The sequence below is a fragment of the Pipra filicauda genome, unplaced genomic scaffold, assembly GCF_003945595.2.
Source record: "Pipra filicauda isolate LSUMZ 115617 unplaced genomic scaffold, ASM394559v2 scaffold435_size564288_pilon, whole genome shotgun sequence".
Taxonomy (NCBI): Eukaryota; Metazoa; Chordata; class Aves; order Passeriformes; family Pipridae; genus Pipra; species Pipra filicauda.
Genome location: NW_024104571.1, coordinates 461,427 through 487,486, shown reverse-complemented (window position 1 = coordinate 487,486; position 26,060 = coordinate 461,427). Strand labels below are relative to the sequence as shown.

Here is a 26,060-nt window from a genome sequence, read left to right as displayed (position 1 = left end):
CCAGGTAAGTGTCACACGGGGCCCAAACCAAAAGCAGGATCAGAGCCCTTACACACTTCAGACCCTACAGCCAAGAACGTGAAGCGGCAGCGGCCGCCCTTCCACAAACAAACCCTGTCATGGCTCACAGCAGCTGACACAAAGAAAATTCCATGCCCCTGCCAGCTCTTTCTCTTTGTCCTGCTCCAGCTGCAAGTGTTCAAGACTCCTAAACAAGCATGGTAAGCTGAACCAGTGCCCCTTAGGACTGGGTAACCGCAGGTGGTAGAATATCGGGTACCAGTAATGTCCTACTCGCGATCACAAGCACCACAAATGCCAAGAAGTGGATGTGACATCCTTTCTAGCTGCCAGTAACGTGCCCTGTAAGAACACATGGGATAACTGTATTGCATTAAGTGTCTTACACATTTTATGTGTGAGGAATAATCTACCTTTGGTGTTCTGAACTAAGACACACATTGGAAATTAGAGCCTCGTATCCATCTGACTCATACTACATCACCTCTGTGCTTTGTTACACAATGACTCAATTTAACACGGGCTTCCAAATATTTAGTTACACTTCCATCCCCTCTTGTGATAGGCACTACTAATTGGATGATAAATGACCCAAATAAAACAAATAGCAACTGGCAACTCTTGACTCTACTTAGCATTCTCCCCACACAACTCTTTACTAAGGAATTTTAGAGGGTTTTTTTGAGACACATCTTGATAAATCTCCAGTTGCAGATTAGAGGTACATAAACCTCTTATTCTCGAGCTCTGTGTGGTATGCCAAGCGTTTATCAGAGCCACAGGCAAGTCCTGCACAACCACAGAGCCCGCAATACATTTAACCAGAGAACCAGTTTTCCTTACGTTGCTCCACTCAGTGTTTGAAGTCACTATATCTGGAAGGTAAGACCAGGATTTTGCTGCTGAGCCCCTTTCTCCTCCTCATACAGAGCCCCTTAGTAATTGTACAGGGCTAATAAGCCCTGTAAGGGTTGGCTAAGATGTTAAGAACAGAACTGAGACCATATCTCCTGCATGCAGTACTGCAGCAACCCCCTCCTGCTGACGGGAGATGAATTACCTCGCTCAGCCCCACGATGTGACAGCCACATTAGCACAGAACAGCAGTGCTTCAACTGCTACAGTAACGACACTGTTCTGTCCTTTTTCTATTGTTTGTTTGAAAGCAGTAAGACCCTTCTGAAAAATTCGGTCACTCTACTGCTCACTCAGTGTCTCAGGAACTACGGCTTGGACTAGTTTTACAAACAACTCAAAAATGCCCCCGAGACTCCTAAAAGAGCCAGTGGGGCCTCAGAGGTGGAGCGAGAGACATCGAGCTGGCTGGGAGCGCAGTAGGGTGACAGAGGGATCCACCAGTCACCCATAAGAGCCCCCCAACACACCTTATCCAGCTGTGCCAGCAGATCCCTGGCCAGTATGGCCTCATCCCACTTCTTCCCGCTCATCTAATTAAATATTCAGATCCCCAGTAAGCAATTAATATTTTTAAAGCTAAAACTAATGAAACTTAACATAGATCTGGCCCGAGGAAAGGCAAGAGCTCAGTTCCATAGCTATACTAGCATACTTTTATCACAGCAGAACAGAGAATTACTCACAGGGTCGGTGCAGACACAGCTGAATTGAAGACAGAGCTGTTGTGGAGTGGTAGAGTCATGGCTTGAGTCCTTGCCAGTCCCAGCACTGCCCCATCAGCCTTACAGCCCACACACACCTCTGCAGGTACCATTAACTCCAGTCGCCAGACAAGCACCTCAGCGCTTACCCCAGTCTATCCCCTGATGGAGAACGGGCTCCGGCAAGCACAGTCCTGTTCGCCCCCGGGGCTTTTGCCCTTACAAAAATACCTGCTGGAAATCACGTTTTGCTCACTCCTCATCAACACAGCTGTGCTGGCGAAGGCACAGAAGATGTTCCTTACTTAAAAGGGCTTAAGAGCTACACTTTGGGAAAGAAGCAAATAAAACAAATCGGAGGTGGGTGGCCTGGAAGGACGAGAAGACGAATCAAAGCTAACAAAGTACACCTTTCTGCTCTTCTACATCTACCAAAGCACATCCGCGTGACCCAAAAGAAAACTTTTACCACAACACTTGCAAGGAAATATTTCAGAAGACACAACAAGATACACGTTGCATCCCCCTCTTACGGGCCCCGGGAGCCCCTGTTCCAGCCAGCAAAGGGAGCGGGGGCTCGGACCGAGGGCTCCTCGTGGAGCCGGGCTGGGCTCCTGCCCGCGGCAGTGCCCGGGGCCGCGACACCGGAGGGGACAGGGAGGTGGCGGGACGCACACGAGCAGGGGCCCGCGGGGCCCGGGGAAGGGGCCGGGAGCAGCGGCTGCGGCCGGGGCGGAGGGCGACGCTGCCCCGCGGGCTCGTCTGGGCCCGGCCCGGCCGCTCTTGCGGCGCTTTCGGCCCCCGCGGCCCCCGGCCAGCCGCGACCACCCGCGCCTCACCCCCGCCCAGCCCAGCCCAGCCCAGCTCACCTCCCGCCCGGCGGCGGCAGCGCTGTCCGGAGCCGGCCCGGCCGCCCGGGGAAGCGCCGCCGCTCCGCTCCCCGCTCCGCTCCCCGACCGGCTGCCCCGGGCCGGGCCTGCGCCTGCGCCGCGCCCGCACCGCCCTCCGACACACGGGGCGGGACCGCGGCCGCGACCGCACGGGCCGGGAGCGGGGCAGTGACCCACACGGGCCGGGAGCGGGGCAGTGACCCACACGGGCCGGGAGCGGGGCAGTGACCCACACGGGCCGGGGCAGGGCCGGGAGCGGGGCAGTGACCCGCACGGGCCGGGAGCGGGGCAGTGACCCACACGGGCCGGGACAGGGCCGGGAGCGGGGCAGTGACCCACACGGGCCGGGGCAGGGCCGGGAGCGGGGCAGTGACCCGCACGGGCCGGGGCAGGGCCGGGAGCGGGGCAGTGACCCACACGGGCCGGGGCAGGGCCGGGAGCGGGGCAGTGACCCGCACGGGCCGGGGCAGGGCCGGGAGCGGGGCAGTGACCCACACGGGCCGGGAGCGGGGCAGTGACCCACACGGGCCGGGACAGGGCCGGGAGCGGGGCAGTGACCCGCACGGGCCGGGGCAGGGCCGGGAGCGGGGCAGTGACCCGCACGGGCCGGGGCAGGAGAGGGCCAGGGCCGGGCCAGGCCAAAGCCGGGGCCGAGGCAGAGCCAGGGCACCCCGCGTTGGGAGCAGGCCCAGCTCACGGCCGGCAGGACGGCCCCGGGGCGGCTCCGCCACCGCGGGCCCCGTCCCAGCGCGGTTACCTGCTCGGGGGCCGGGGTCTCCTTCCCACAGACCGCTCCCTGTCCCACGGGCTCGGGTCACCGACTTGGGCCAAGGAGCTGGATAAGAGAAATCACAGCATCGATGCCGTTATAAAATGTGCATTTTCCACAGCTCGTTCCAGGATCCCTGCACTTCAGTGTTTCACGAGTTGATTAGAATTATTTCAGTGCAAGTTATTTAAGTAACAAAACAATGAGAACAAACATTTCCCTTGCATTCTGGCAGCTGCCTCCTCTGTAAATAGAGTGTCCATTAAAAATGCCAGTGACCACAGCGAGGAGGCAGGTGCTGTGCCAAGCCTGGTTAGGAACACATTCAAAGACACGCAGAAGTAGAAAAACCTGCTTAAAGGGGGTATAAGCAATTCCAAAATCCAGACCATTAAAATGAAAGTGGATACCTACCTAGGGTTGAGGAAGCAGGATGAAGGAATGCTGTCTTTTTTCCAAGAGGGTGATACTTATATTAATCCACAGCCTCCATGAAAGTTGCCATTAATCTTGAGCAGCTGAGCAGCTTCTGTTGCTGCAGCTTTCATGCAACCTATAGCTGCCTTTTGACACAAAGGTGGGAAACTTTCCTGGCATGAGCTGGAGGCAGCCAAAGCAATCCTGCTTGCCAGTTGTGACAGCAGCAGTGAGTTCTGCAAGCTGTCTCCAGGGTCTCTGAAACTTGCTCCACCTGCATAAATACCACACAGAACTGTGACATTACAGTGCATTTATCACAAGCTGTATCATGACTGACTTTTCAGTCCTCTGGAAGCTGCTGGTTTTTGTTCAGGCAGCCTAGAAGATGGTACTGAAGTCCAGCTTTGCAGTGCCTGGCTTGGCAGAGCTATCAGAGCTCTTGGCCGCCCTTACAGAGAGGAGGGGAGCCACTGCTGCCCCCCAAAAGCATTGAAGAGCAGCTGACTGAGGTGCCTGCCAGCCATAGAGCAAAACAAGAGCAAACAAGGCAGTAAACAAGAGGCAGGTTAGCATATAGGCAGCCCTGCCAAACTGGAGCAGAACTGACCTCTAAGGATTGGAGGAAATTCACTGGGAAAGCCTTTGCCACATATAGCCTTTGAAGAACCCAAAGTCTGGGGTCAAGTTTCATGGCTTGTGTTTCTCATTTATCCCTGACTGACACCCCTCCCCTCAATCCAGCTGCGAGTTGGAGTTGGGCTTGGCATGATTTTCTATACATACAGTACGCCTGAAGAACAGCAGTTTTTCCCAAGCCCTGAACGGCTGGGCTGTATTTCCCATCATGTGGGTGTGGGGCAGAGACCGACGTGTAGGCAGAAGGCTTTAAGCACTGGTGGGATGCCCCAGAGCACTTGTCTAGTCTGGACAAGGCTGGCACATAGCTTTGCCCAAGCTGTTACTTTGCTGTATTATATACCCTGGAGAGATGAGGGAAGCTTTCTCATGGAATTGGGTTTGGACTGGGCCTGGGCAGTATGTACTTTAGCTATAAAAATCACATCATGAGTACAAAGGAGAACAGTGTTACTGGGATGGATCTTCAGCCTCCTGAGTATATTGAGGGGATAGAAAACAGATGTGTTTATCTGTTGTCACACTGTGGCAACAGCAGTAAGGAGCAGCAACTATTAATTCCTTCAGCTAGCTTCTCTCATGGGAGCCAAGATTCCTACATCCTACATCAAGAGACTTTCCTCTTGCACTGGCTCCTGTCTTAGATGCCTGTCACACTGCTGTGAGCTCTGTGGGAGTGAGAAGAGAAACTACAGCACCTTTTTACAGGAAAGACAGATGAGTTGCGGGGCTCTCTCTCCTGCAAGCTGAACGCACTGCTGCTGCACTACAGGGACACCTGTGCCATCTCCCAGCCATGGAGGTGCATCCACCCCCAGCCTCTGGTGGTTTCAGAGTGATCTCTTCTCACCTGAAAACATGATGTGTGTTTCAGCTTATAGCATGTGACAGCAATTACTTCAGTACATTCAAATTCTTACCCTTGGCAGTATTATGCACATTACACTTCGGCCGTCAGGCTGCATTTCTCGTTCTGATTTGCACTCAGCTGTGTTTTATAGCAAGGGAGGAGAGAGATGGGAATCAAACTGCATGAAAGAAGGCACAACAAAAACTGCTTAAGAGCAGAAGAGATTAAGATATTTAGGTTAGTTTTCCTAATTACCTTTTCATACAGTGAGCAGAGGAGACATAATTACACACACGGAAAGAAAAAAAACCACTAAACCAACCCACTAACCAGCAAGTGAACAAAACCCCACAGAGCTGAACCAACTAGTTTTTCTGCAAGACTAGTTTTTGGTAGCAAGGCTGGTATTGGGATCCTGAGTTGTTCTGTGCTCTGGCATGACCTGCCGTGGACAGTGAGGCAGAATCCTGCCTTGTTCCACCTCTTCCTTTCCCTCACTTTGGCCCATGAAAGTAGGTCTGGCCAGCAGCTTTTCAACACTCCCTCACATCAGTACTCTGTGGTGGGGCTCTGATGAGAGATCTGACAGCACCTAGTCTTCCTGACGGCCAGGAAATGACTAAGTGGAAATGCTGCATTTCCAGCTCAGCAGCGCTTACTTTTCACCTTCCCTTTCTTTAATTTTCAAGTATTTTTTTGAAAGCAATTACTAAATAAAATATGTCTCCATACAGGGATGTGTGAGCACTTTGACATCTCAGCTCCCAGAGAGTGTGTAGACCAGAACCCCAAGTTTCTCAGAAAGCCCTTGCAGAGTGCAGGCCAAGTAATGCAAAGACACCACACACGTCCTGCCCTCTCTGAGCACTGTGTAAGATGTGAGGGCCACAGCATCTGATCCACCTCCTCACCAGCAGCCTCAGTAGATCTGGGAGCAAGAAGGGGAGGCGTAAGAACAAGCCTCCAGCTGCCAATGAGAGCTCATTCCAGCTCTGTATCTGCCAAAAGCTATTCCATTCTCTACAGCCTGAGCCAAAGCAACGTGAGAGTAGTGATGAGACCTCGGACCAGGGAGACAATGACTGCCAGACACTAGCTGTGAGTAATCCTCAGGAACTTGGGAAGGATCAGAGCCATGTTCTGATCCCAAAACTGAACCCATATCTTTTTTATGTGACACTCTGTGGGTAGGAGAGAATGGGGGTAGGGCCTGTGTTTGGGTAACTGCTTCCTGAGCCCACCCGCGTTCAGCATCACTGATGCCATCTCAGACCCAGCACTGAAGCACAGCAACTTGAGTTGTTCCAAGTCTGGACATCAGTTTTAAAGCACTCGGAAGTATCAAGTACCCAATAAACCAGCCCCTGCCTTCACTGTGGTGGATGGGGTCCTGGCACATGAGAGCATGCTCCCATCACCTTCCAAAAAACACAGGCTGGCATTCCCAGTCCTTCTTGCACAACTGTCTTAACTTGCAGGAAAGTGATGATTGTGAGTCCTCCTTTCATCTTTACGCTATCAAAGAAATAAAAAGACAGTGTTAGTAGCCTGGCTGTAAAACTGTTTGCTAAATAAAGTAATCTGTGCTTCAAATCTCCAGTTACAATGAAAAGTGACATATACCATACCAATTTATGGGACAACAAATCACCAGGGAGAACTCTGATGAACCAATTATTTGTCACTTCAGCATTGTGTTTAAACAGTGCACTGTTTAAGTAGACACTGTAAAAATTTAGTTACCAATGTACTTTCTGCTTCTTAATTAACACTGTTAACATCCAACTCTTGTTTCCCCAGACTTGCAGTGCCTCGCTATGCAGGAGTGTGCGTGCATTTTTATGCCCATAAGCACTACCGTTCTAACCTCTTGGCAGCCACACCAGACTATGAACCTGGAGGAGAACCAGGCCCCCTCTTTGCTCAGATAGCAACAAGAATGCCATTAGTCAAGGGGAGGGGAAAGAATGCTTGTAGCTTTGTTAAAAGCTCTTGTCTTTATTAGTGAAGGATTAACATTTCCCCGTGTGTTTTCAAGTTATAGTCAAGTATTTTTTGCCTTCAGTTTGAAGCTGGTTGTAAAAACAACAAACTCACACAAGGCCAGTAACTTGAGGATCACCAGCTCCAAGTGTAACTCTCACAGAAGAGGGCAGAAGCTGGCTGGTCCAGAAGCTGGTGCAGCCTTGGGAGTTTAAAGAATGTCCTGAGACTGATTTGAGAGTTAAAGCACTTGCTGTTCTCCAGGGGGGGCAGAGTCTAAAGTGCCACTAAATATTGCTGCCATTCCTTAGAAAGGCCAAGCATGATGAGGTCAAACGGGATGAAGGAGGAGGACAAGATACTGGGTAAAATGTATCACGTGTGAGTCCGGGTTCGTTACTGCCACAGACGCCCACCAAAGCCAGCAGGTTCTTACCTTGTATTTGGCACCTCACCTTCAGCCCGGAGAGAGCTGTGTCAGCCAGGAGTGAGGACAGAGCTGCAGCTGGGCCAGGTTCTTGAGGTGTTTTCAGTTAATGCAGACCAGCGTTCTACAGGCAGCTTGGTTTCAACAGGAGAACCTCAGTAACACACTAAGTAGCTTTTGAATAAGGATGACGAGATCTGGCCTGTTAGGTTTAGTATTTTAATCTACTGCCTAAATGTATCGTGGCTCTAATCACAGCCAGGGTGGATTCTTCGAGTAGCTGAAGATTAGAGAGACCGTTGATAATGCCTGCTGTGCTGCACAGACGAAGCTAACAGGAGGATTGCAGGAGGAACTAAGGTACGTACAGAAATTCACTATGTTCCAGTGGAGACAAAACTATCCATTAAAAACTGACAAGAGCATAGTTCAGAAAACTGGAAGCAGATATGGAAAATGAGCACGTCCCAACAGGCCTAATGCAGAGGTGATGAACCAGTTATTAATATTCAGCCCAGGAAGCTCTGTCACTAAGGATGGATAGCAGTCCTGTTGGTAACTGTAAAGCTCTATGCCCTAGATGGCATTGCTCTGCAACATTAGAAAATACACTTCTATCCAAGCCCTCCCTGCAGTCAGCACAGAAGAATTTTAGGCAGGACAAGTGTTGATTTAAGTTCACATACAAAGCAGAGCTCTCTTTTTAAAATACTAATTGTTTTAAGACATTTCCACTGCAGTTGATATATTAATTATGCTACTTATTTTTTCCCCATTATTCTTTAAAGGCTTACTTGTAAAATCTTCTTGTATGAGCAGTTTGAAGTGGTTTCACTGCACCTGCTATCTCCAGGCTGTGGCATTCAATTGTTTTTGTTCATTCTGTGCTACTCTTCTCCAGTGATTTGGTTGGCACTGCAAAGCCTCACGCCAGGCACAGAGCACCGCTTGTTCCCGACACTCGGGGGCTGAGGATCAGCCTCCTCCTCCTCCTCCTCCCTGAATGCTCAGCCTGCTCAAAGCTGCCGGACAGGAAGCGGGAAGACACTCAACTGTGCCAAGAGGGCCGATCCCCACTGCAGCAGGGAGGAAAAATGCACAAAATCCACGTACCTGCAGTTCCTGCCCCTGGGTCTCCGTTCTGCCCTTCCAAGGCACAGCCCCAGGCTGCCTCTGCTTCAGCTTTTGGGAAAGCATCACGTGCTGGGAGTACCTGTGTGCATCCACCTCCCAGTGCCAAGGACTGGGAGCAGCAATCTCAGGAGCTGTGCAGCCCAGCAGCAACTTGAAGGCTGCCCCACTTTAGGCAGCCAAATAATTTTATTTTGGCACTAACAGCTCTAACCATTCATCAGCTGTTTTCCAGGGAGCAGCTGACATGTCCAGGATTCCACGTCCTAACATGTTCATGCAAGGATGGGAGAAACCTCAGGTGGGAAGTCTCACCTGGAGCTGGGAGATGCCTGCAGCCAAACCCTGAGGGCTGTGACAGAGCTGGATGGAAATGCCTCAGCCTTCCTGAGATGCACAACCCCACTGCTTCAGGACACCAGGCAGCCCCTCGTCCTGCCCTGCAATCACACACTCCTTCTGTTGGAATAAACAGGTCCAAGTCAATTGGGCAGAGCCAGGAGGGAGATTATTATCTACAACTTACAGAAAACAGGTCTCTTATTTCAAAGCAAATAGCTTTTGGGGTAGCAAAGACACAAGTCTGGCCTCTGTAAAGCAAGCCAGAAGTGACCCCCAAAGGGAATAATAAATAGGATTTGTGCTCTAGTTTTGTATCTTTATGATGGATAAAGATGGCCAGGTGGGAGAGAACAGTTAGTTTTCTTTTCACCACTTTGTACTTGTGCTTCATTTTTTTTTTGTTCTGCACTAAGAATCCACATCTTTGCTTAGGCAGGGTTTGTGATGGCTGAAGAGTAACTGCAAAGACAACATAGCAAAAGTGAATACATGAAGATGAATATGTACTCATCCAACCTCCACCAGTGAAAGCAATGATGGCTTGCCTTCACACTCAGATTTCCCTAAGTTTAATGAAAGTGGTCAGAAATTCAATTACTCCCTGATCTCTGAAAACCAATCTCTAACTTTCCAAGCTGCAAGTTACACCAAATTTTTCTAATGTGAAGTAATCACAAGGCAGACTCAAAAAGGATGCATATTTGGCATATCACCGTGCCAGGGGGTAAGGAGTGAGAGTATCTTCAGATTCCAACAACCAACTGGAACTGCTCCAAATTGTGACAAGAAGCAAGATTATCCTTGAACCAGAAAACGAGTCATGGGGAATTATCTACAGAGACACAGCATCTGTATGGATTCCAACATATGTTTTGGGTTGCCAGCACGCAGAGTTGGAAAGCAAACAATCATACCAATGGAAAATATTTTCAAGACAACTGCTGGGCTTGCACTGATGAAAGACATTTTCTGCATTAACATCAAAGGCTGCACCTCATCTCTGCCCTCCTGGACAGAGGTGCAAGATCAGCATGTGTGCTTTTTCTGCACTGCAGGACTCCTCTGCACCTGGAAATAGCTGTGCATGTGTAAGTAAACACCCTGCCTAAGATACACCACTGCTTCTCGTGGACGTGGTGGGCACTTCAGAAGAAACAGATCATTTTGTCAGCAGCTGTTACAAAGACACAAGCAAAAGTGGTTTAGGTGAGGTAGCCAGACCCAATTACATGCCTTTTCATTCAAGGATCTCAGAATCTTCTGTCAGGGAAAGTATAATGGGAAGGGGGGTCAGCTGAAGTGTCCCAACCGTCTCATGGGATGAGGTAGAAGGAAGTCACCAAGAGAGGCTGAGTTAGGGGGTAATTTGCAGCTTCTTCTCAGCTGGTGCAGAGTAGAAAAGCAGCACAAGTATTTCCCTCTCTCAAAGCATGGGCTTCTAAACATCCCTGTCCACAAGTGCTCTGCAGCACCTATTGGAAACTGGCCACATCAGAACTGTTATAATAGCACCTCTCCCTCTTTGTTATTCCAAGCATTACTCAAAATATTACTCCAGGAACAGCTTCAGAGGGAGGACTGGCTCTCATCACCCTGGCTCTCAACGGCTGAGCGGTGACAGGCACAGAATCCGCCAGCTGGGAGAGTGACAATCAACTCCCACTTACCTACGCTGGAAGACAGTAACATCAGTGCAGTAATTGCAGATTTGTATTGTAACAGAGCAGAATTTGACTCCTACAACAGCAAATAAAATTCCCACAGTGTTTGTTTCTGCACGGCCTCCAACACGAACACGTCCCACGAGCCGGCCAACTCCTTGGGGAACTGCTGTGCTGCACACACCTCACAGCACACACACCCCCAGGGGCACAGGAAATACAAAGCAGAAAAACTCGCTTTTCTTCTTCCTTCACTCCCTAATCCAAAGATGAGATCAAATAAGGGGTACAGAGTATTCTCACAATTATGCAAAAAATGAATAAATCATTGGGACTGAGACCCATGGGGTGCTCTACTCCTATGTCCAAGCACACCCTGAAGTATCAAGTTAGTACAAAGAGAGGATATTTTTATTGATAAACATTATATTGTCTTAGTGTAGATGTCTGACACATTATTAAATCAATTGACAAAACATTTAAAGTAATTCATTCTAATAAAACTTTTTGATATTCCATAGACAATAGTGCTGTGAATTTTCTTTATAGTATAACACATTAAAAACACAGAAATACAAGTTTCTAATTTCATAGGTTACCAGCAAACAGAGAAAAATGCATGCTTTCATTTCTGTTAGATTTGTAACTTACACAGGCAAGTGGAACAGCTATGCATAGAAGACTATTCTACAATAAGTTATAAAACATACAGAAAGACTGACCTTATAATACCTGTACAAGTATGACAAAACCATTGTAACTCATTTCAAAAGGTAACAAATATTTTGTCTATGGCTCCACCGTTTTAACACTTTCAAGCTGACTTAATAAAAAGCTATTTTGAGTAGAACCATATTACTAGAAACCACTGCTTATTTTGTTTTCTGGCTGGCTGTAAATGAACACACATTATATGTGCATTTGCACTCAGTTCCACCTACGTTTTCGTCCTTGTGGTTAGAAGCATCACAGAATTTCCCCCAGAGAAGGAACCCAGACAGTGTCATTTGATCCCCAGTCAAACAAAAGGTGCTCCTCTCACTCACTTTTATTGCTGTGCTTCCTGCAGCTCGGATGCCAGACAGCACCACAAAGCAGAGAACTCATCCTGCCCACGATTCAGAGACTGGCATGGTCTCAGCAGTCTGCTTCAGAACCAGCCACAGCAGCTATTGCATTCAACGGCCTAAGACTCCAGTAACAATGTCAAACCAACTTTTCCATTACAGCTCCATCAAATTATCAGATCCTGAACAGCTGACTGCTGGGCCATGAGGTGACTGAACCCCCAGACACACAGAGCTGGCACTGGGCTCTCCCCGTGTGCCTCAGTGACGCCAGGCTGACCACAGAGCTGGGCTGGCTCTGACTGGGCTCAGCAGCACAGAGACAGCCCCACCTACACACAGCAGCTGGGGCTTGGCTCTGGAAAAGGCTCAAGTGCCTGGAAGTGGCCCCTCTGTGCAAAGAAACCACCTGTCCCCACAGCAGCCGACTCACTCCTACAGGGACATCCCTGCAAAGCCAGCCCAGCACAGGGGCACCACAGGCCAAACCCTCCCAGCAAACAAGAACCAAGAGAAGCTTCTCCGGAGAGCCTGCACCCAACAGCACCCACTGCCCTCTGCAGTGAGCAGCGGCCTAACAGCTCTGAGAACACAGACACACCTTGCAGTGCACAATGGGAGCTATGGGAAGCGCTGACCTAAGGAAAGCCTGGCCCAAAAAGCTGCTGGATGAGCCAGGGAGGAGGGGGTGGCACCGGAGGGTGGGGGACCACGCAACTTGTGCAACATACTTGAGGACTAACGGCTCTGCCTGCTCACCTTTTTGTTCTAGTGGGATCCTGATTTACCTGTGCCTCAATTCCCATCACCAGGCTTGTGCTGGGGTCCTCAGCAGAAGTGACCTTTCCTCTGCAGGGTTTGCTTGACACGCACCTGTGTCTGGGGCCAGGGGAACCATGGACCTGTCCTCCTGCATGTCCCACTGGCTGAAGCTCTGATGGATGCACCAGTAAGAGGAACACCCAAACCACCCCCAGACCTTGTCCAGAGATTTCAGATTGCCCAGCAAAAAAATCAAACAAAACCGAAATCCCCCAAAACATACAAACATCTCCCTAGTTTGCTTTCAGTTTTGAAAACAAACAATTGATGTGAGGATGAAGGTAACCTACCCTTCCTTTAGTCATCTCTCACACATACTGCTGCATTAAGGACCTAGTGAGGATTCTCAGCTCTACAAGGGCAGACAGTGAAGTCAATCACACTGTTCCTCAAGGAGACACAAAGTAAAATTTGTCCCTAAATCTTCAATGCACTGCAAAGTTCACTGCACACCAGCTCACCTCAGACACAAGACTGCTCTACTGTACTGTTTGCAGCTCCCATAGGAGTTGAAAACATTGGTTTGACATCTCTTTTTCTCTCTCCCTAACAAAGGGACAAAGTACTTGTCACCTTTCCTGATGAAAGACCTAGAGCTGTAAGGATCAAGTACTATCCAAGCAAATCTCCATGTAAATGCAAGCCTTGCAAAACTTGCCAGTATCCTAATTACACAACAGCCAGCTTTTTGTGATGCCACACCACTCTCATTTGCACTTGCTTTCCGTGGGTGCTGAATAATTACAGAATCATGCTTTGTGTCCTTTGCTTCTGGCACCCATTTAAACAAAAAAAAATCCTTCAGAACAAAGTTATTCCACAAACATCTTGCTTTGGCTTCTTTGTTGTGGTTCTAGCTCTGCGCTTGCTCACCTCACCTAAGCAATCTCACCAGACAATCCTGTGACACAGAAATGGATGTTCTGCTCAGCAGTGAGAATTGCTGAGAGAAAAAGGCTGTTCCTGAGCACCAGGGAGGAACACCTTGGCTGAGCTCTGTGCCTGACAGAACATGGGAGCCTGCTTTATGCAAAGTTTGAACATTACACAAACCTTCATGAAAGACTGAGGCTGAACTGTTTGCAATCAGCCTTTATCTTCCTTTTATTTTCCTTCCTAATCTGACAATTCTCTAAGTCTTTAGAAGCTGGCAAAACACAGGCTTCCAGTCCCTTCTGATACATTTCAAAAGCCCTCCATCGTTGCTGTTGTATTTCCCACTAACAGGCCCTACTGTAACCCACACTGACAGCAATGATGTGATTGTTGTTCTGCACTGGAGACCTCCTGACCCAAACCAAGGCAGTGCAAAAGGGGAAGTGTGTTTGCAAGTGCTGGGACTGTTTCACCTGCAGGATCTGGAGGCAGAAGGTCCTTGCCTGCTGTAAATGGTAACAACCTTGTCAAAAAGCTGGGACAACAGAGCTTCACCCAAGCATTTGCTGGCATCTGTTTTAGGGAGATCTTCACATTTAACCAGAGCCAATCACGTGCTGTTAAAAAGAGCCGTGGAAAACCAGGCAAAGGAAAATTACTTGCTTACTGAAAGCAGATAACCAAGAAAATAAAAAAATCCTGAAAAATAAAAGTATAAAAACCTACTTGTGGGTATCACATGAAATGCGAATTTTGATTACTGCAAATGGTACCTCGTGGCAGTGATATTACAAACACTGAGAGTGCAAGGAGTATTTGTTATTTATGTATTTCTACTCTCAGAGATCAAGAGGTGAGCACTGCAGAAGCATCTTTGGGTCTCTCGGGATTCCTCAGCTTGTCTATTAATATAAGTTATAAGAAGCATTTGAGAAGGTCTTACCACTTTTCGTGGACACTCAAAAGGATGGAATGATGCTTTTAATGGCTTAGTCTGCTTGGTCCCTGATCCATGGAAATCTGGCTTTAGCTTTAGGAAGGGCCTGAAATTAGGTTCCTAAATCTTCTGCCAGCATGAAGAAATGTTTTCCTGAACCAGGGGCTCAGCTCTTCGTGTATGATAAATAAATAAATAAAACGCATAAATACTTCAGAATAGAATTTCCTGACCTCCCCAGTGTCTCACACGTGGTCTTTTTGCTTTTTCAAAGCTGTCTGTATGTTCAGCAAATGGAACCTCAAATGAATAACAGTAATTACAACTAGAAATATTACTGAATGGACACAGATTAGCTGTTTAAGCTTTTGACCTGCTATATTAAAGATATGCAACTGGCATGTGCCACTCACAATATTTGGCTAATACAACGTGGAAACAAACAAAAGCCTGCAACCATCTCTTGAGTTTATGAATAGGTATGTGTAAGTCTATCTTAAATACTCAGACACTTACAGCATCCTAGCAGTTGCCATGATAAGACTTTGTTCCTATGCAGAGACAGCTGGTTACCACAGGGCTTCAATTTAACAACACTGGACACATATACTTTACTAAGTATATATATATGTGTGTGTATGTATGTTGCTTGAATATAAATCTGTTCGTACATTTAAAAAAAATAATGCTAAAAACCTGCCAGTGAATTACAGGGACTTATGACTGAAACCCTCAGTAAAACTCCTGTAGCACAGTCTGGCTTCACCAAGTGTAAAAGGCTCAGGTCAGATCGAGAACCCCTTCATTAGATCAGTTCTGTTTCTGGTATAATGCGTGACCCGGGGGTCGGAGATCCCTGTGCCAAGCAAAGATCTCCTGGCGTTTGCTCCCGGCAGCTGACTGATCCAAACCTCCCCACTGCTCCTGCCAGCCCAGCACATTCACTCTGTGTTAAGCAGGACCTGGGTCAGCCTTCAAAGCCAGAGGGATTCAGGTTATGAGAAAGTGGAAGCAAAATTCTGAATCCTTGCAACACGAGGAGCAAGACAAAATCTTGAGGGAGCAAGCAGGCTGGACGTAAAGGGATGTCTGCTCTTGAAAAAGGTGTCATGGCACACCCCAACATTTATACAGATCTGTAACCAACTGCAACAATCCCCACAGGTTCGGGCATACAACATTCCCTCAACTGGCAATGAAAATGTTACGTTGAATTGCTGCTGTAAAATTATCATGTTGACTTTTAGCACCATTCAAATCCTACCTGGCAGACAAAGATTAGATTGACAGGATTTCTGTCAGGTTTTTTCAGTGTGGAAGGTTTAAAATTTGTTCTGCAAGGCTATTACAAAAATTAAAACAAAAACCTACCTAAAATATACCACAATAAAGTCATTTTAGCTATATAAATACATTTAAAAATCTGTTGTTTTAAACAAACTGTGCTTTTTTAGAAGCTTTCCTGAAATTAGATGCTTCTGCCCAAACTTGGGTAACTTGGCCTAGATCTCAGGCTGTTTCAGGCCAGCAAATAATCGATTTCACAGCCAGTTTATATTCCCAGTGCACAATAGAACACACTGTCATTTCTTACCCCATTGCTTTCCCCGTGAATTAAAGTAAACTTCTCCAAAAGGCATGGATTTGTCCACACCTGAGCTCGGTTGAGGAGATTCAGCCGAACAAGTCCAAGTAGTTTGGGTAGAAGTAGATGCATTTCAGAACTATGCTTCAGATTTGAGGCCACTAAGTGCTAACAGAATATCCATGTAAAGTCCCTTAAAGGTGCTTGTAGTATTAATAGCCATTCATTTATTCAGGTAAGAAAATAAAACAAGTTCACTCCTCTTTTAAAAAACGCAGTGTCCCCATCCTTTCCAGGACTCACTGCTGCAAACACATCACTGACCTACAACAGTCACTGGGGTTCTCCCCCTGATTTAACAAAGGTCACATTTCACTCAAGTCCCTGAATACTGAAAACTCTCTTCCTGAAAGGAAGCCTTGCATTCTGCTTGGTGCCTCCATTCGGCACACCCAGACTCTGCAGCTCCTTAAATCTGAAGTGAAGTGGCTGAAGTCTTTCAAGAATTCAAACTTCTCCCGCTTTCTGTAAAAGCTGGCTTTAAACTGATTCAGTTAAAGTTGTACCAACCTGAAAGGGACATTCTTACCTGGATTCAAGTCTGTTTCAGACTAACTCGCAGTGACCGCTGAGCAAGTGAAACGTCGTGAGTGCAGGGCAGAATTAAATCCAGGTAAGCATGGTCCATTGAGATTGATTTTTAAAGTATATATTTAAACAAGTTTAAAGCTCTGGTGGTCAAACTTTGAAACAGATAAACCTCACACTACTGCATCTCTGTGAACTTTAACTGAAAGGATTAGGGCTTCCAAAAAATCTTAATATAAGAAACATTTGTCAATCAGCAGAAACCTATGGTTTTCTAGAAGTTACTCAACAATATTCAATGTAGGTTTTACTCACAAGTATTAACATGGTTATTTGGAAAAAAACATATAAAAATTCCTGTTCTGACAGGTTGCTCCACCTACCTTGAACATTGTTTTTTCCAAAACTAGACTGCTGTTCTACCTGACTTGTTTTGTCAGGAAAGAAAGCCAGTCTCGCGTCTCGTTCTCCACAAGCACTATCATCATAAATCCAAAGCTAATTAATCGATTTCAGAGACACAGCTGAAGACAGAAAGCTGAAAACTAAGCAGGCAAGTGACATCACAGCAAAACCAACAAATTATGCCAGTGAAAGTCTCCTCCTGTGCACACACTTCAGATTGGTCCTCCTACTGCAGAAACTACCAAAAAGTGCAGTACACAAAAAATAAAATTAAAAAAAAAAAAAAGGCAAGTATAAAATTCACCTTTGGTAGGGACAAAAGCAGTTTTCCCAGCATGTCTTCAGACCACCTCAAATCATAGCCCATCCTAGCACTGTGCCTTTGAACTGCTGTCGAAGGAAGGCCATCCATGTCGAGCAGAAGCCAGCCAAGGATCACATACTGACAGCAAGTCAAAGTCAGAGCTGCAGTGAAGCCTCTCCACTGAGGAAAAGGCTCTTTAATCTCCCTTTGAAATACTCATTTAGAATCCACTGAAGCCACTAGGAATGGTAACAAAAACAGCTGACTGGTGGAAAGACCAGAGCAGCCTCGGACACGAAGGTGACCCTTGCTTTCAGAAGAATAAAACTGCAAATGAATCACAATGACACTAAAACCCCCAGCCCTAACCAGCCCAGCTTCACTAGTGGTTCTCTCCAGCCCCCCAACCCTTGCCCCCTCCCCAGCCCCTCGAACTCCCTCCTTCCCCCAGTCAGCACCCCCTGGCCACCCACGGCCCCAGTCCCCGAAGGCTCTGCCAGCCTGGCCGGTTCCTGCGGCCCCACATCCCAGTGACGGCCCACGGCTCGGGCAGCAACGGGCACAGCAGGGCTTCCCACTGGGAGACTGGAGCCAGGTGCTGGATGGCCTCCAGCACAGCTGGGGACTTCCAGAGTCTAAGCTTGTGAGGGGAGAACCCCTCAGAACGCAGGCCCCTGCCAGACTCAGTAAAGCTATGGATACGCACTGCATCCGAATGGAACTGTCCGTGCCAGCCCTGGGGAGCTCAGGAAGAAGGCAAACACTGCTGGTTCTTTGCTTTGGGGACTTTCCCACAGGCTTTGGCTATGCTAACAAACGTGAGAGGGGTGGGCTCCTCCAGCAACCACAACCAGGAGGTGCACATTCAGTGGGTCTGTCACACTCCAAAGCGGGCCTGCCCTCGCTGACGTGGCTGCGCGTGGTGAGCACACCTCGGGGGCGCGGGGCAGTTCATCTGTGGCACAGCTCGCGGCAGCTCAAGGTACCTTCTGCTTCTGCTGAGAGCAAGCGACTCGCAGAACATTCTAGCACAACACACAGACATCAAAGCAAGGTATTCCGGGTTTCACACACGATGCAAAGCTACGATTACTACAGTATTTAATGCACAACAACAGGAAAAGTTCCTAAAAAATACTCATGCAGTTTTTGTGCCATGGGATAGGTAACGGCTATTTCGTAGAAATAGATCCAACTGGCTCCATTGGAGCAGCAGTATAAATATTCAAAATAGAAGTAATAATAGGCCCTGATATGAAACTTCTCTCCTTTTTTTTTTCCCTTCTGCTAATCTGTCCCTTCCGTCAGCAAGGACACACTCTGCTTAGGAGCAACTGCATCTCGCTACAAGAGTAGGCTGTGTTTGTGGGGTGGCTTTTAGTGACACATGCCACATAGCTGACAACATTGTTTGATTTAAGGAAGTATTTTAGGCATTTTAGTGGTTATTATTATTATTATTCATCTCATTCACAACAACATCGACAATAACAAAAGAAACAAGAACCCAACAAAGGAAGGTACAGCGGGCTTCCTAACGCGAGAGGACGTCCCGTGGGCACAGGTAGGAGAAGGCTGCTCAAACAACAGCTGCAGAGCTCAACAAGTAGCAACACAACTGTTCTCCAGAACGAAAAAGGACAACGCAGGCACATCCTTGACTCTCTCTACTGCCTGTCCCTGGACCCTTCCTTCTCGCCAGGGATCCACCAGCACACGTCGTTCCCCGGGGCCAACGGGACACGGCTTTTCCCACAGGACTCCGCTGACAAGCACAGTGCAAGGAGCTGCCAGTGCCTCCCAATGTTCAGCATAACAAGGAAAGAACGAAAATCAGGTACTGAGCTCTATGGAAACCCAGGCTGTAAATATTTTCATTTACCACATTTTGCCAAAAGAAAACTCAAAAAGTGCAAATGAAATAAAAATTGGCTTTTTGTCTGTGAATGGAACATGACTCTCTTCTTTTTTCTTACAAGTTGGAGTTCTTTTTTTTGCTGCTATAGTTAGTTTTTTTTTTGTTTGTGGTTTTTTTTTCCCTTTCTTTCTTTTATGTAGGGTTTGTTGTACCTTTACTATTAACATTTGCCACTGTTTGTACCATAGACAAAAACATTCACCTAGCTGGTAGTCTCTTAATACATTTCATAGTAAAACATATACAAGAAAGAGGAGAAAACATACAAAAGGGATCAGAAGTGATCAGTGCTTAAAGTAAATACAAGAGTCGCAGTGGCAAGAATCCACAGTATCCATACATATCAACGAAGCTGTGATGGCTTTCCCAGGGGGTGGAATCTGCCTGCATATTAATACAGAATTATACAAAATCTAGCTGGGATACTGGAACAATGAATAGCTAAACTTTCACAATAACTTAAGATCTGTGAGCAAGTCTGCATTGAAGATATTCCACATTTTAAAAAGTGCCATTTCTGTCTGTGTCTTCCTCCCTCCCAAAGGAAGGGTGATGAATCCACATGATCTGTTATCAGATAAGTTCAACTGCTTAAGATGACAAATATCTGGCCAGGTCCAGTGTATTCTTCAAAGAATGGCAAATTAGGACTTCAGTAACTATGTCTGTGCAAAATATGCCTCTTTCCTCTTAAAGAAACCAGTGTCTGTAACTCATTTAGAAAAGTTTCCACACGTACTCACGTCCTTCTCAGAACGAATAAGACACGAACGATTGGATCCCCCCAAAACAAGAGATCTGATGAAGCAGAGAAAGTTCTGACCTTCCATGTCCACGTGCAGACCAGTTAAAAACCAGGGCACCTTGGCAGCCCTCCTGGGCAATCAAACTATTGCTTGGAAATGACATAAACGCCCCAGTAATAAAACTCCGACATTCATAGTAAAATGGTAGCACTGTTTACCCTTTGTATCCACATTTAGCTTGCAATCCTCATCACACTTGTACAAGATTCATTATTTATAGTAAAAAGTCATCAGCTGTTGCCTTGAAAAACTTCTTTTATCCACTTTTATGCTGAGTATCTTGAACTGCATTTCCATTTTACGTTGCCCTGTGACCTTTGGATTGTTACAGGAGACCCAGTGCTCAGAAGGAGAAGATGCAAGACAGGACGTTGATCTCTGGCAAGTAAAAAAAAGAACAACAAGAACACCCCCCCCCCCGTCAAAACAAACAAATAAAAAACAGCAAAACCAAAACTAAAAACAAACAAACAAAACCCCACAATCAAAAAAATTCCCATGATTCTCCTCGAGAGTCAGCCCCTGCACAACGTACCCTCTTCTGCATTGTAGCAATAGTCTTAAGTCATAAATTAATTAGTCTTCCATCAAATAACTTAAAAAAAGAAGGAATTGTAGCAGACCAGTTTTGCCTGGCTTGACGCCAGTTAGCAGCCAGTTCATCGAGTCGCAGTCACACTGTTCAAAGACTGAGCTAGGAAATCACATGAATGCTGAAAAAAAACCTCTTCACATCGATGCAGGATTGTTCCAGGTCGTGGGGGCCGGGGAGAGGGCACACCTAGATGGGGCCACGGGTCCTATGAACAGCGAGCAGGACGTGTGTCAGGACTTGGAGGTGCCCCACGTTGAGGAGTCGCCCGCCGTGGCTCGTATTGCACAGGTAAGAAGGAAGCTCCTCCCGACAGTCACCCCTGCGTTAGTGATCTCTGCACATGGGCAAGTTCACGAACGTGAAAACATTGAATTCTGTCATGATGGAGAAACACAGGAAGATGCCGTAAAGGGAAAGGCACACACACCCTAGCTTCTTATCCAGTTTCCATTTGTTCATGTGGACACCAAAAACCTACAATAAACACAGAGTAAGCCACCACAGCAGGAACATTTTGAATAAAGCAGTAAATCCCCTCTTCAACTACAGCAGCAAGAAGAGGGCTGTCCCCTGACTGATGATGATCAGCTGGAAGCAATCACAATCCAAGTTCTGCAGCAAGTGAGCTGACCACAGCTGCAGTAAATCAGAACAGCAGTCAGGGAAACCACCCTGACTTGACATCACTTCAAGTTTCTGCAAAGGATTTCATTTCAGCAAGAACAATCCCATTTAATTCCATCAGAAACGGATTTAAAGGCCAGATTCCCTTTTCATCACTCAAAATGTTTCATGTGCTCCTCTGCATCTCAACCTGGAGTCACACACTCCAAGACTGTGCTTGACTTCGCACAGTTTGCTCTGGCTGAAGATAAAAGTCTTGTGTATGTGGGAATTGTTCTGGTATGTAACACACAGGACTCCCCTCTATAGCACCTGGTCTCAAGATTTGGAAGATGTCACATCATTCCTCTTCTCTCTGTCATTTCTGGGAAAGGTCAGGGAATATGAAGCACTGATTTCAACAGAAACATTGCCACGTCCAGGCACTATTTTTCCTGGACTGCAGTATATTTCAGAAGGATCCTACAGAGGACCAAGCACCCTGTACAGCATTTTGTCTGTCTGTCCCACAGGACAATGGGCCTCATCATGCATCAAGGGATCTGTTTCAGCTCTAGCATAAGAATAACTAACAATTACTAATGGCTCTCCCAGGCTCCTCCCATGCCAAAGACACAAACAGGAGTGTCACCCTGTGACTGCTGCAGAGTGCCACATCGAGGTCTCAGGAGGTTTACAGCAGCAGTGACTGCTCCTATCCCTTAACCACAGACTTTGCAAACACCACTTCAGCTGGAGGTGAGGAAGGAACAGGTGAAGAAAATGTCTATAAAAAGCTCTCTTTTGGAGAAGAAGAACAAAAGACTATATACATACTGTGACAAAAACAGATGCCAGCAGGAGACCAACAGAATAGATAAGTCCTCTGCTGTTTAACCGAATCTGTAAAAAAAGGAAGTTTATAAAACCATCTCACAGTTTCAAGCAACAATATTTCCCTCTGCTGATATTTCCATAATCCTAAACTGCTGACTTGTTAAACACTCGCTTGCAAGTTGTAAACGCCAAGGCAAGCCATTACATCACAGATTACTTTGCTTACTCCCTGTTTTGCAAAAGAAGAAGGAGCATTATTAGAGGAGCATCCTTAAGACCTGACAACATTTGAAGGTTTTTTTACTCCCACATGGGCTTTGCCATCACTTGCACTCACAAACATCCCCCCCATCTGCAGAGCTCTGCTGCTGCCTTCAGAGATTTGCTGTTCCCTTCACATGTGTTAAAATACTGGCTTACACAAATGGCACGTTTTCCTTCTTTACGGATTTTTGACATAATAAAAAAGGCTACAGCCATGATGATCATTTGTTCATAGAGGTATTCCAGGATTTCTTTAGGATATATGCTGTAAGGGTATGGATGTACAGCAGGACCATTCTATTCCTATGACCATTACATGTAAAATGCAACATTAGCACTAGACTGACTGTCCAGAGAAATGAAGGATTTGGATTGCTTCAGGGCGTGAAGGTCAATTTTGGGACTGTCTGCATTAACTGAAGGTGAAAAATGTCATGATCCTATAGCCATTGAAAACTCCAGAGACAGACTGGTTAAAAAAATCCTAAACTAACTCTGTGTAACTGAAACACAAATTAAAGCCACCTTCCCTGCTACCCCAAATGAACAGCAGCTGGCTAGGAAAGACAGATACTATTTTGCAATAAATTCCTGCCTGGATTTTGGTCAGGAATTTTGTTTGACCAGTGCCAGTATCTGTAAAAACTCAACAGTATAAAATGTATCAATTGCAAAAGGATCTACAGGAAAAGGAATCAAATGAAGAGGATGGAATTATTTTAGCATGGAAAATGTTTGAATTCAACCTGAAGTGCAGACACTGCTTCTCTGTTACATCTTCAGCCTCCATAAAACCAGCAGACCATTCCAAAGGCCTCTGTGTCTAATTTGCTGAGGACAGTGCTTCCAAAGAGAAATGTTTGGGGCTGCTTTCTTTGCACTACCTGCAGGGCTCTTCCTCACAGGTCATCCAGGGGAATAAAAGTTGCTATTAAAGATTATTCAAAAGTTCAAAGTGTATGCTAATTATTTATGGCAGCTTTACAAATGTAACAGCAGCACAGCTTATGCTGTTCCTATGCAGGCAAAGCAAACAGGGCAACCAACGTGAGCACCAACTTCCCCCTGCAGGGTCACTGCTTCAAAAAACTTGAGTTTCACTCCAGCCTAACAGTTCCCAACCTGGGCCAAACAAGCAACATTCCTGGCCTGGGATCTAGCCCAGCTCCCACTGCTGGGCAAAGCAAAGAGCTGTTAATTAACCTAAATAGCAAGCACTTTCCTGGCAGCCTTTCCACATTTGCTAACGTAACAGGCATCTGTCTGCTCCAGAAAGTGATCCTACAGAACCACGAGTTGTTTTTGTACAGTACTGAGGAGTGGTTTTGAAAGAGCTAAAGCCAAGCTAGGCTGAATCCCCAGTGTTCACATATGCCTTTTTTCTCTCATTTTACTTCTCCATTTGCCTAAAGGATCCCTCCATTCTCCACAAAGTCTGCTGAGCTCAGACTGACTGCATGTGCCAGAGGAGTGATGCTGGAGCAGCTCTGCACCAGCACCTTCATTGCTGTGTGCCAGTTAAATCCACTTGCGTGCACAGGGTAACTCCACAGCACGTATACTGTAAATCCAGTGCCTCTGGAATTATGGAATTACACCCAGCACCCACCTATGGAATCCATCTCCCAGCCATCCCAGGGCTTTGGGAACAGTCTTACATCAAACATCAATGTCTAGTTGTTCCAACTGTCTTTCTGGGGTTTTTTATTCACTTCTCATTGTTTTATAGCCCTTCTCACATGTTGTCTTTGTCCTCTTCTGTCCCTTTTCTGCTTGTTCTGTGGCATGACAGGGAGATGCCATCACCTCCTGAAACATCTGTGGAATTCTTCACAGCTTTTCAAGTACTTTGAGCTCACCAGTAAGGTTTTTTTACCCAAACAGTTGCACTTTTTCATCCAGAAATTCCAGCTGTGATATGCATCCAGTTCAGCCAAACGAGCTTCCTGACAAACCCCTTCTTTTCCTGCATTTCACTTTGGACTACACGCTGCTGTTTCACAAATATCCCATCAGACTACAGCTCTGAAAACACACACTTAGCTGATGAACTACTCCACTTTCTGTGATGATCACTGTACCCTACTCCATTTCATGACAGACTTCTAACTGTGAGCACAGAAGCTCGGGGGATTCTGAAATCTGGAACAAAAGCTTAAGAAAAATGTGTCCTTGATCTGTCAAGTCAGAGCAGAAATCAGTCAAGCAGCCCTCTCATGAGAAGAGTGGCATTTCCTCCAAGAGGCACTGGAATACCTTTTCTCAGAATATGTGACAACGTGGAAGTTTAGGGAAAACAAGGCCAATAAAACATTCAAAACTCGCAGTAAGAAAGGAGATAATTTCAGGTTTTGGCAAAGGCCAGAAAAAGAGCCTCAGCTGGAGTCTTCTTCATTACAGAAGGAAAAGCCCAGTTCTCTGTTCATTTAAGAACAGGAAATGCCTCTCCCCCAGGACAAAACTGTCTGCAGACAAAGCACTCCCTCATATACAGCAAGGAGGAAAAATCAACATTCCCAAACTCTCCTCTGAGGTCTGGCTTGTATCTAGGGGCTAAAGCAAGCCAGAAGAATGCTGTTCTGACTGATTACACACGGAAAGTTTGCGCATTCCCAGTCTCCTCTGCCAGACTGACCTCCCTGCTGCTTGTGCAGCAAATGCAAAGATGCTGCCACCAGCTCCAGCCATGCCCAAGCTGCTGCAGCAGGAAATAGGTAACCAAGGTTGAGGCTAAACAGCAGAGGAAAAACAATGGAAATAAAAGTGATTCTATTCTTCAGTTCTTTTCTGGCAGTTGCTGAAGGGAAAACAAGGAGTTATTGCCAGAACCCAGACTCGTTTTGCTTCAGGGTCCAAATATGACAGAAATCACCCCAGTAAGGAATTTTAGAAGGACTCTGCTACCTTTCCAGTCCCTCAGCTGAAAAAGCTGCAGGTTCTCTGTATGTCTGGGGATCCTTTTCCTGCAGTGTCTTTGTCTGGCAGTGGAAATTCAGTCTAAATCCATCATTCCCCAGGTCCTGCCATGAGACAGCGGTCTCAGCAAACTGGAACTTCAAACATGTGCTGCATTCCTGCATGTCTAAATGGAATTTCCTTCTTAAACCTCTTTTAAGACTCCTCAGAGAGCGGCATCCTGGGTTTGTTCTGTATCACAAAATTCATTTTGCAGAGGGTACCCACCTGGAATGCTGCACATGGACAATCAAGGTATCACACAGGAGATGCAGGGGCTACAGCTGGAGAGAATTCCTGTAATGCCTGGAGATTTGGCAAGGACACCTTTGTTCCACACTACAGCACAATCATCCTGATCTCCCTCTGTCATGGAACCAGGGAGCAAATACACTCACTACATGCAAACTACTCCAGGAGGCTGGAGGGACTAGACAGTGGCTTCAGCATGCACCTGCTATGCCCATCCACAGGTTTCTGGGAATCTGACAGTAAGTGAATCCATTAATACCTGGCAAGTTGCATACTGCTGCTGCAGTGATGCCAGCACATCACGCTGCAGGTGCTACTGTGGCAGATGGGAAGAGTCTGGTAGCTCAAAGCAGGAGGAGCAGTAACAGCTCCAGAAGAGAAGAGGGATGCAGTGGGAAGCAGGGACCCCCACAGACACTCAGAGTCACCACCTGGTTGCTATTCTGGACCCTAATGTTTGCCCCATGACTGACACATCCGTGGATCCTATTCCCTCT

At 46.9% G+C, this 26,060-nt stretch overlaps 2 protein-coding genes and 1 long non-coding RNA gene across 5 annotated transcripts in view; all 3 read right to left on the bottom strand.

Annotated features, from left to right (window-relative positions):
- The window catches only part of RIN2 (Ras and Rab interactor 2), a 57,986-nt gene extending 54,676 nt beyond the window's left edge, over window positions 1-3,310 (bottom strand). Inside the window, exon 1 of one of the 2 annotated variants that reach the window (XM_039385792.1) lies at window positions 3,288-3,310. The gene's annotated coding sequence lies outside the window, so the exon portion shown is untranslated. Of the gene's footprint in view, window positions 1-2,509; window positions 2,562-3,287 lie in introns of those variants that run through there. The other variant, XM_027724192.2, reaches the window with a different exon arrangement.
- Window positions 3,311-3,330: 20 nt separating this feature from the next.
- LOC120324147 lies at window positions 3,331-17,717 on the bottom strand. Its single transcript, XR_005565190.1, has 3 exons — window positions 5,054-17,717; window positions 3,714-3,990; window positions 3,331-3,365 (listed from the first exon to the last, which is right to left on the bottom strand). It is a non-coding gene; the product is annotated as an uncharacterized LOC120324147 (long non-coding RNA).
- Window positions 17,718-19,250: 1,533 nt separating this feature from the next.
- SLC24A3 (solute carrier family 24 member 3) overlaps window positions 19,251-26,060 on the bottom strand; it is a 115,307-nt gene continuing 108,497 nt past the window's right edge. For both annotated transcript variants that reach the window (XM_027724196.2, XM_027724198.2), the window contains exons 16-17: window positions 22,093-22,158; window positions 19,251-21,126 (exon numbers count right to left, since the gene is read on the bottom strand). In XM_027724196.2, coding sequence (XP_027579997.1) covers window positions 20,977-21,126; window positions 22,093-22,158 — 216 coding nt within the window. In that variant the 3' untranslated portion in view covers window positions 19,251-20,976. The remainder of the gene's footprint in view (window positions 21,127-22,092; window positions 22,159-26,060) is intronic.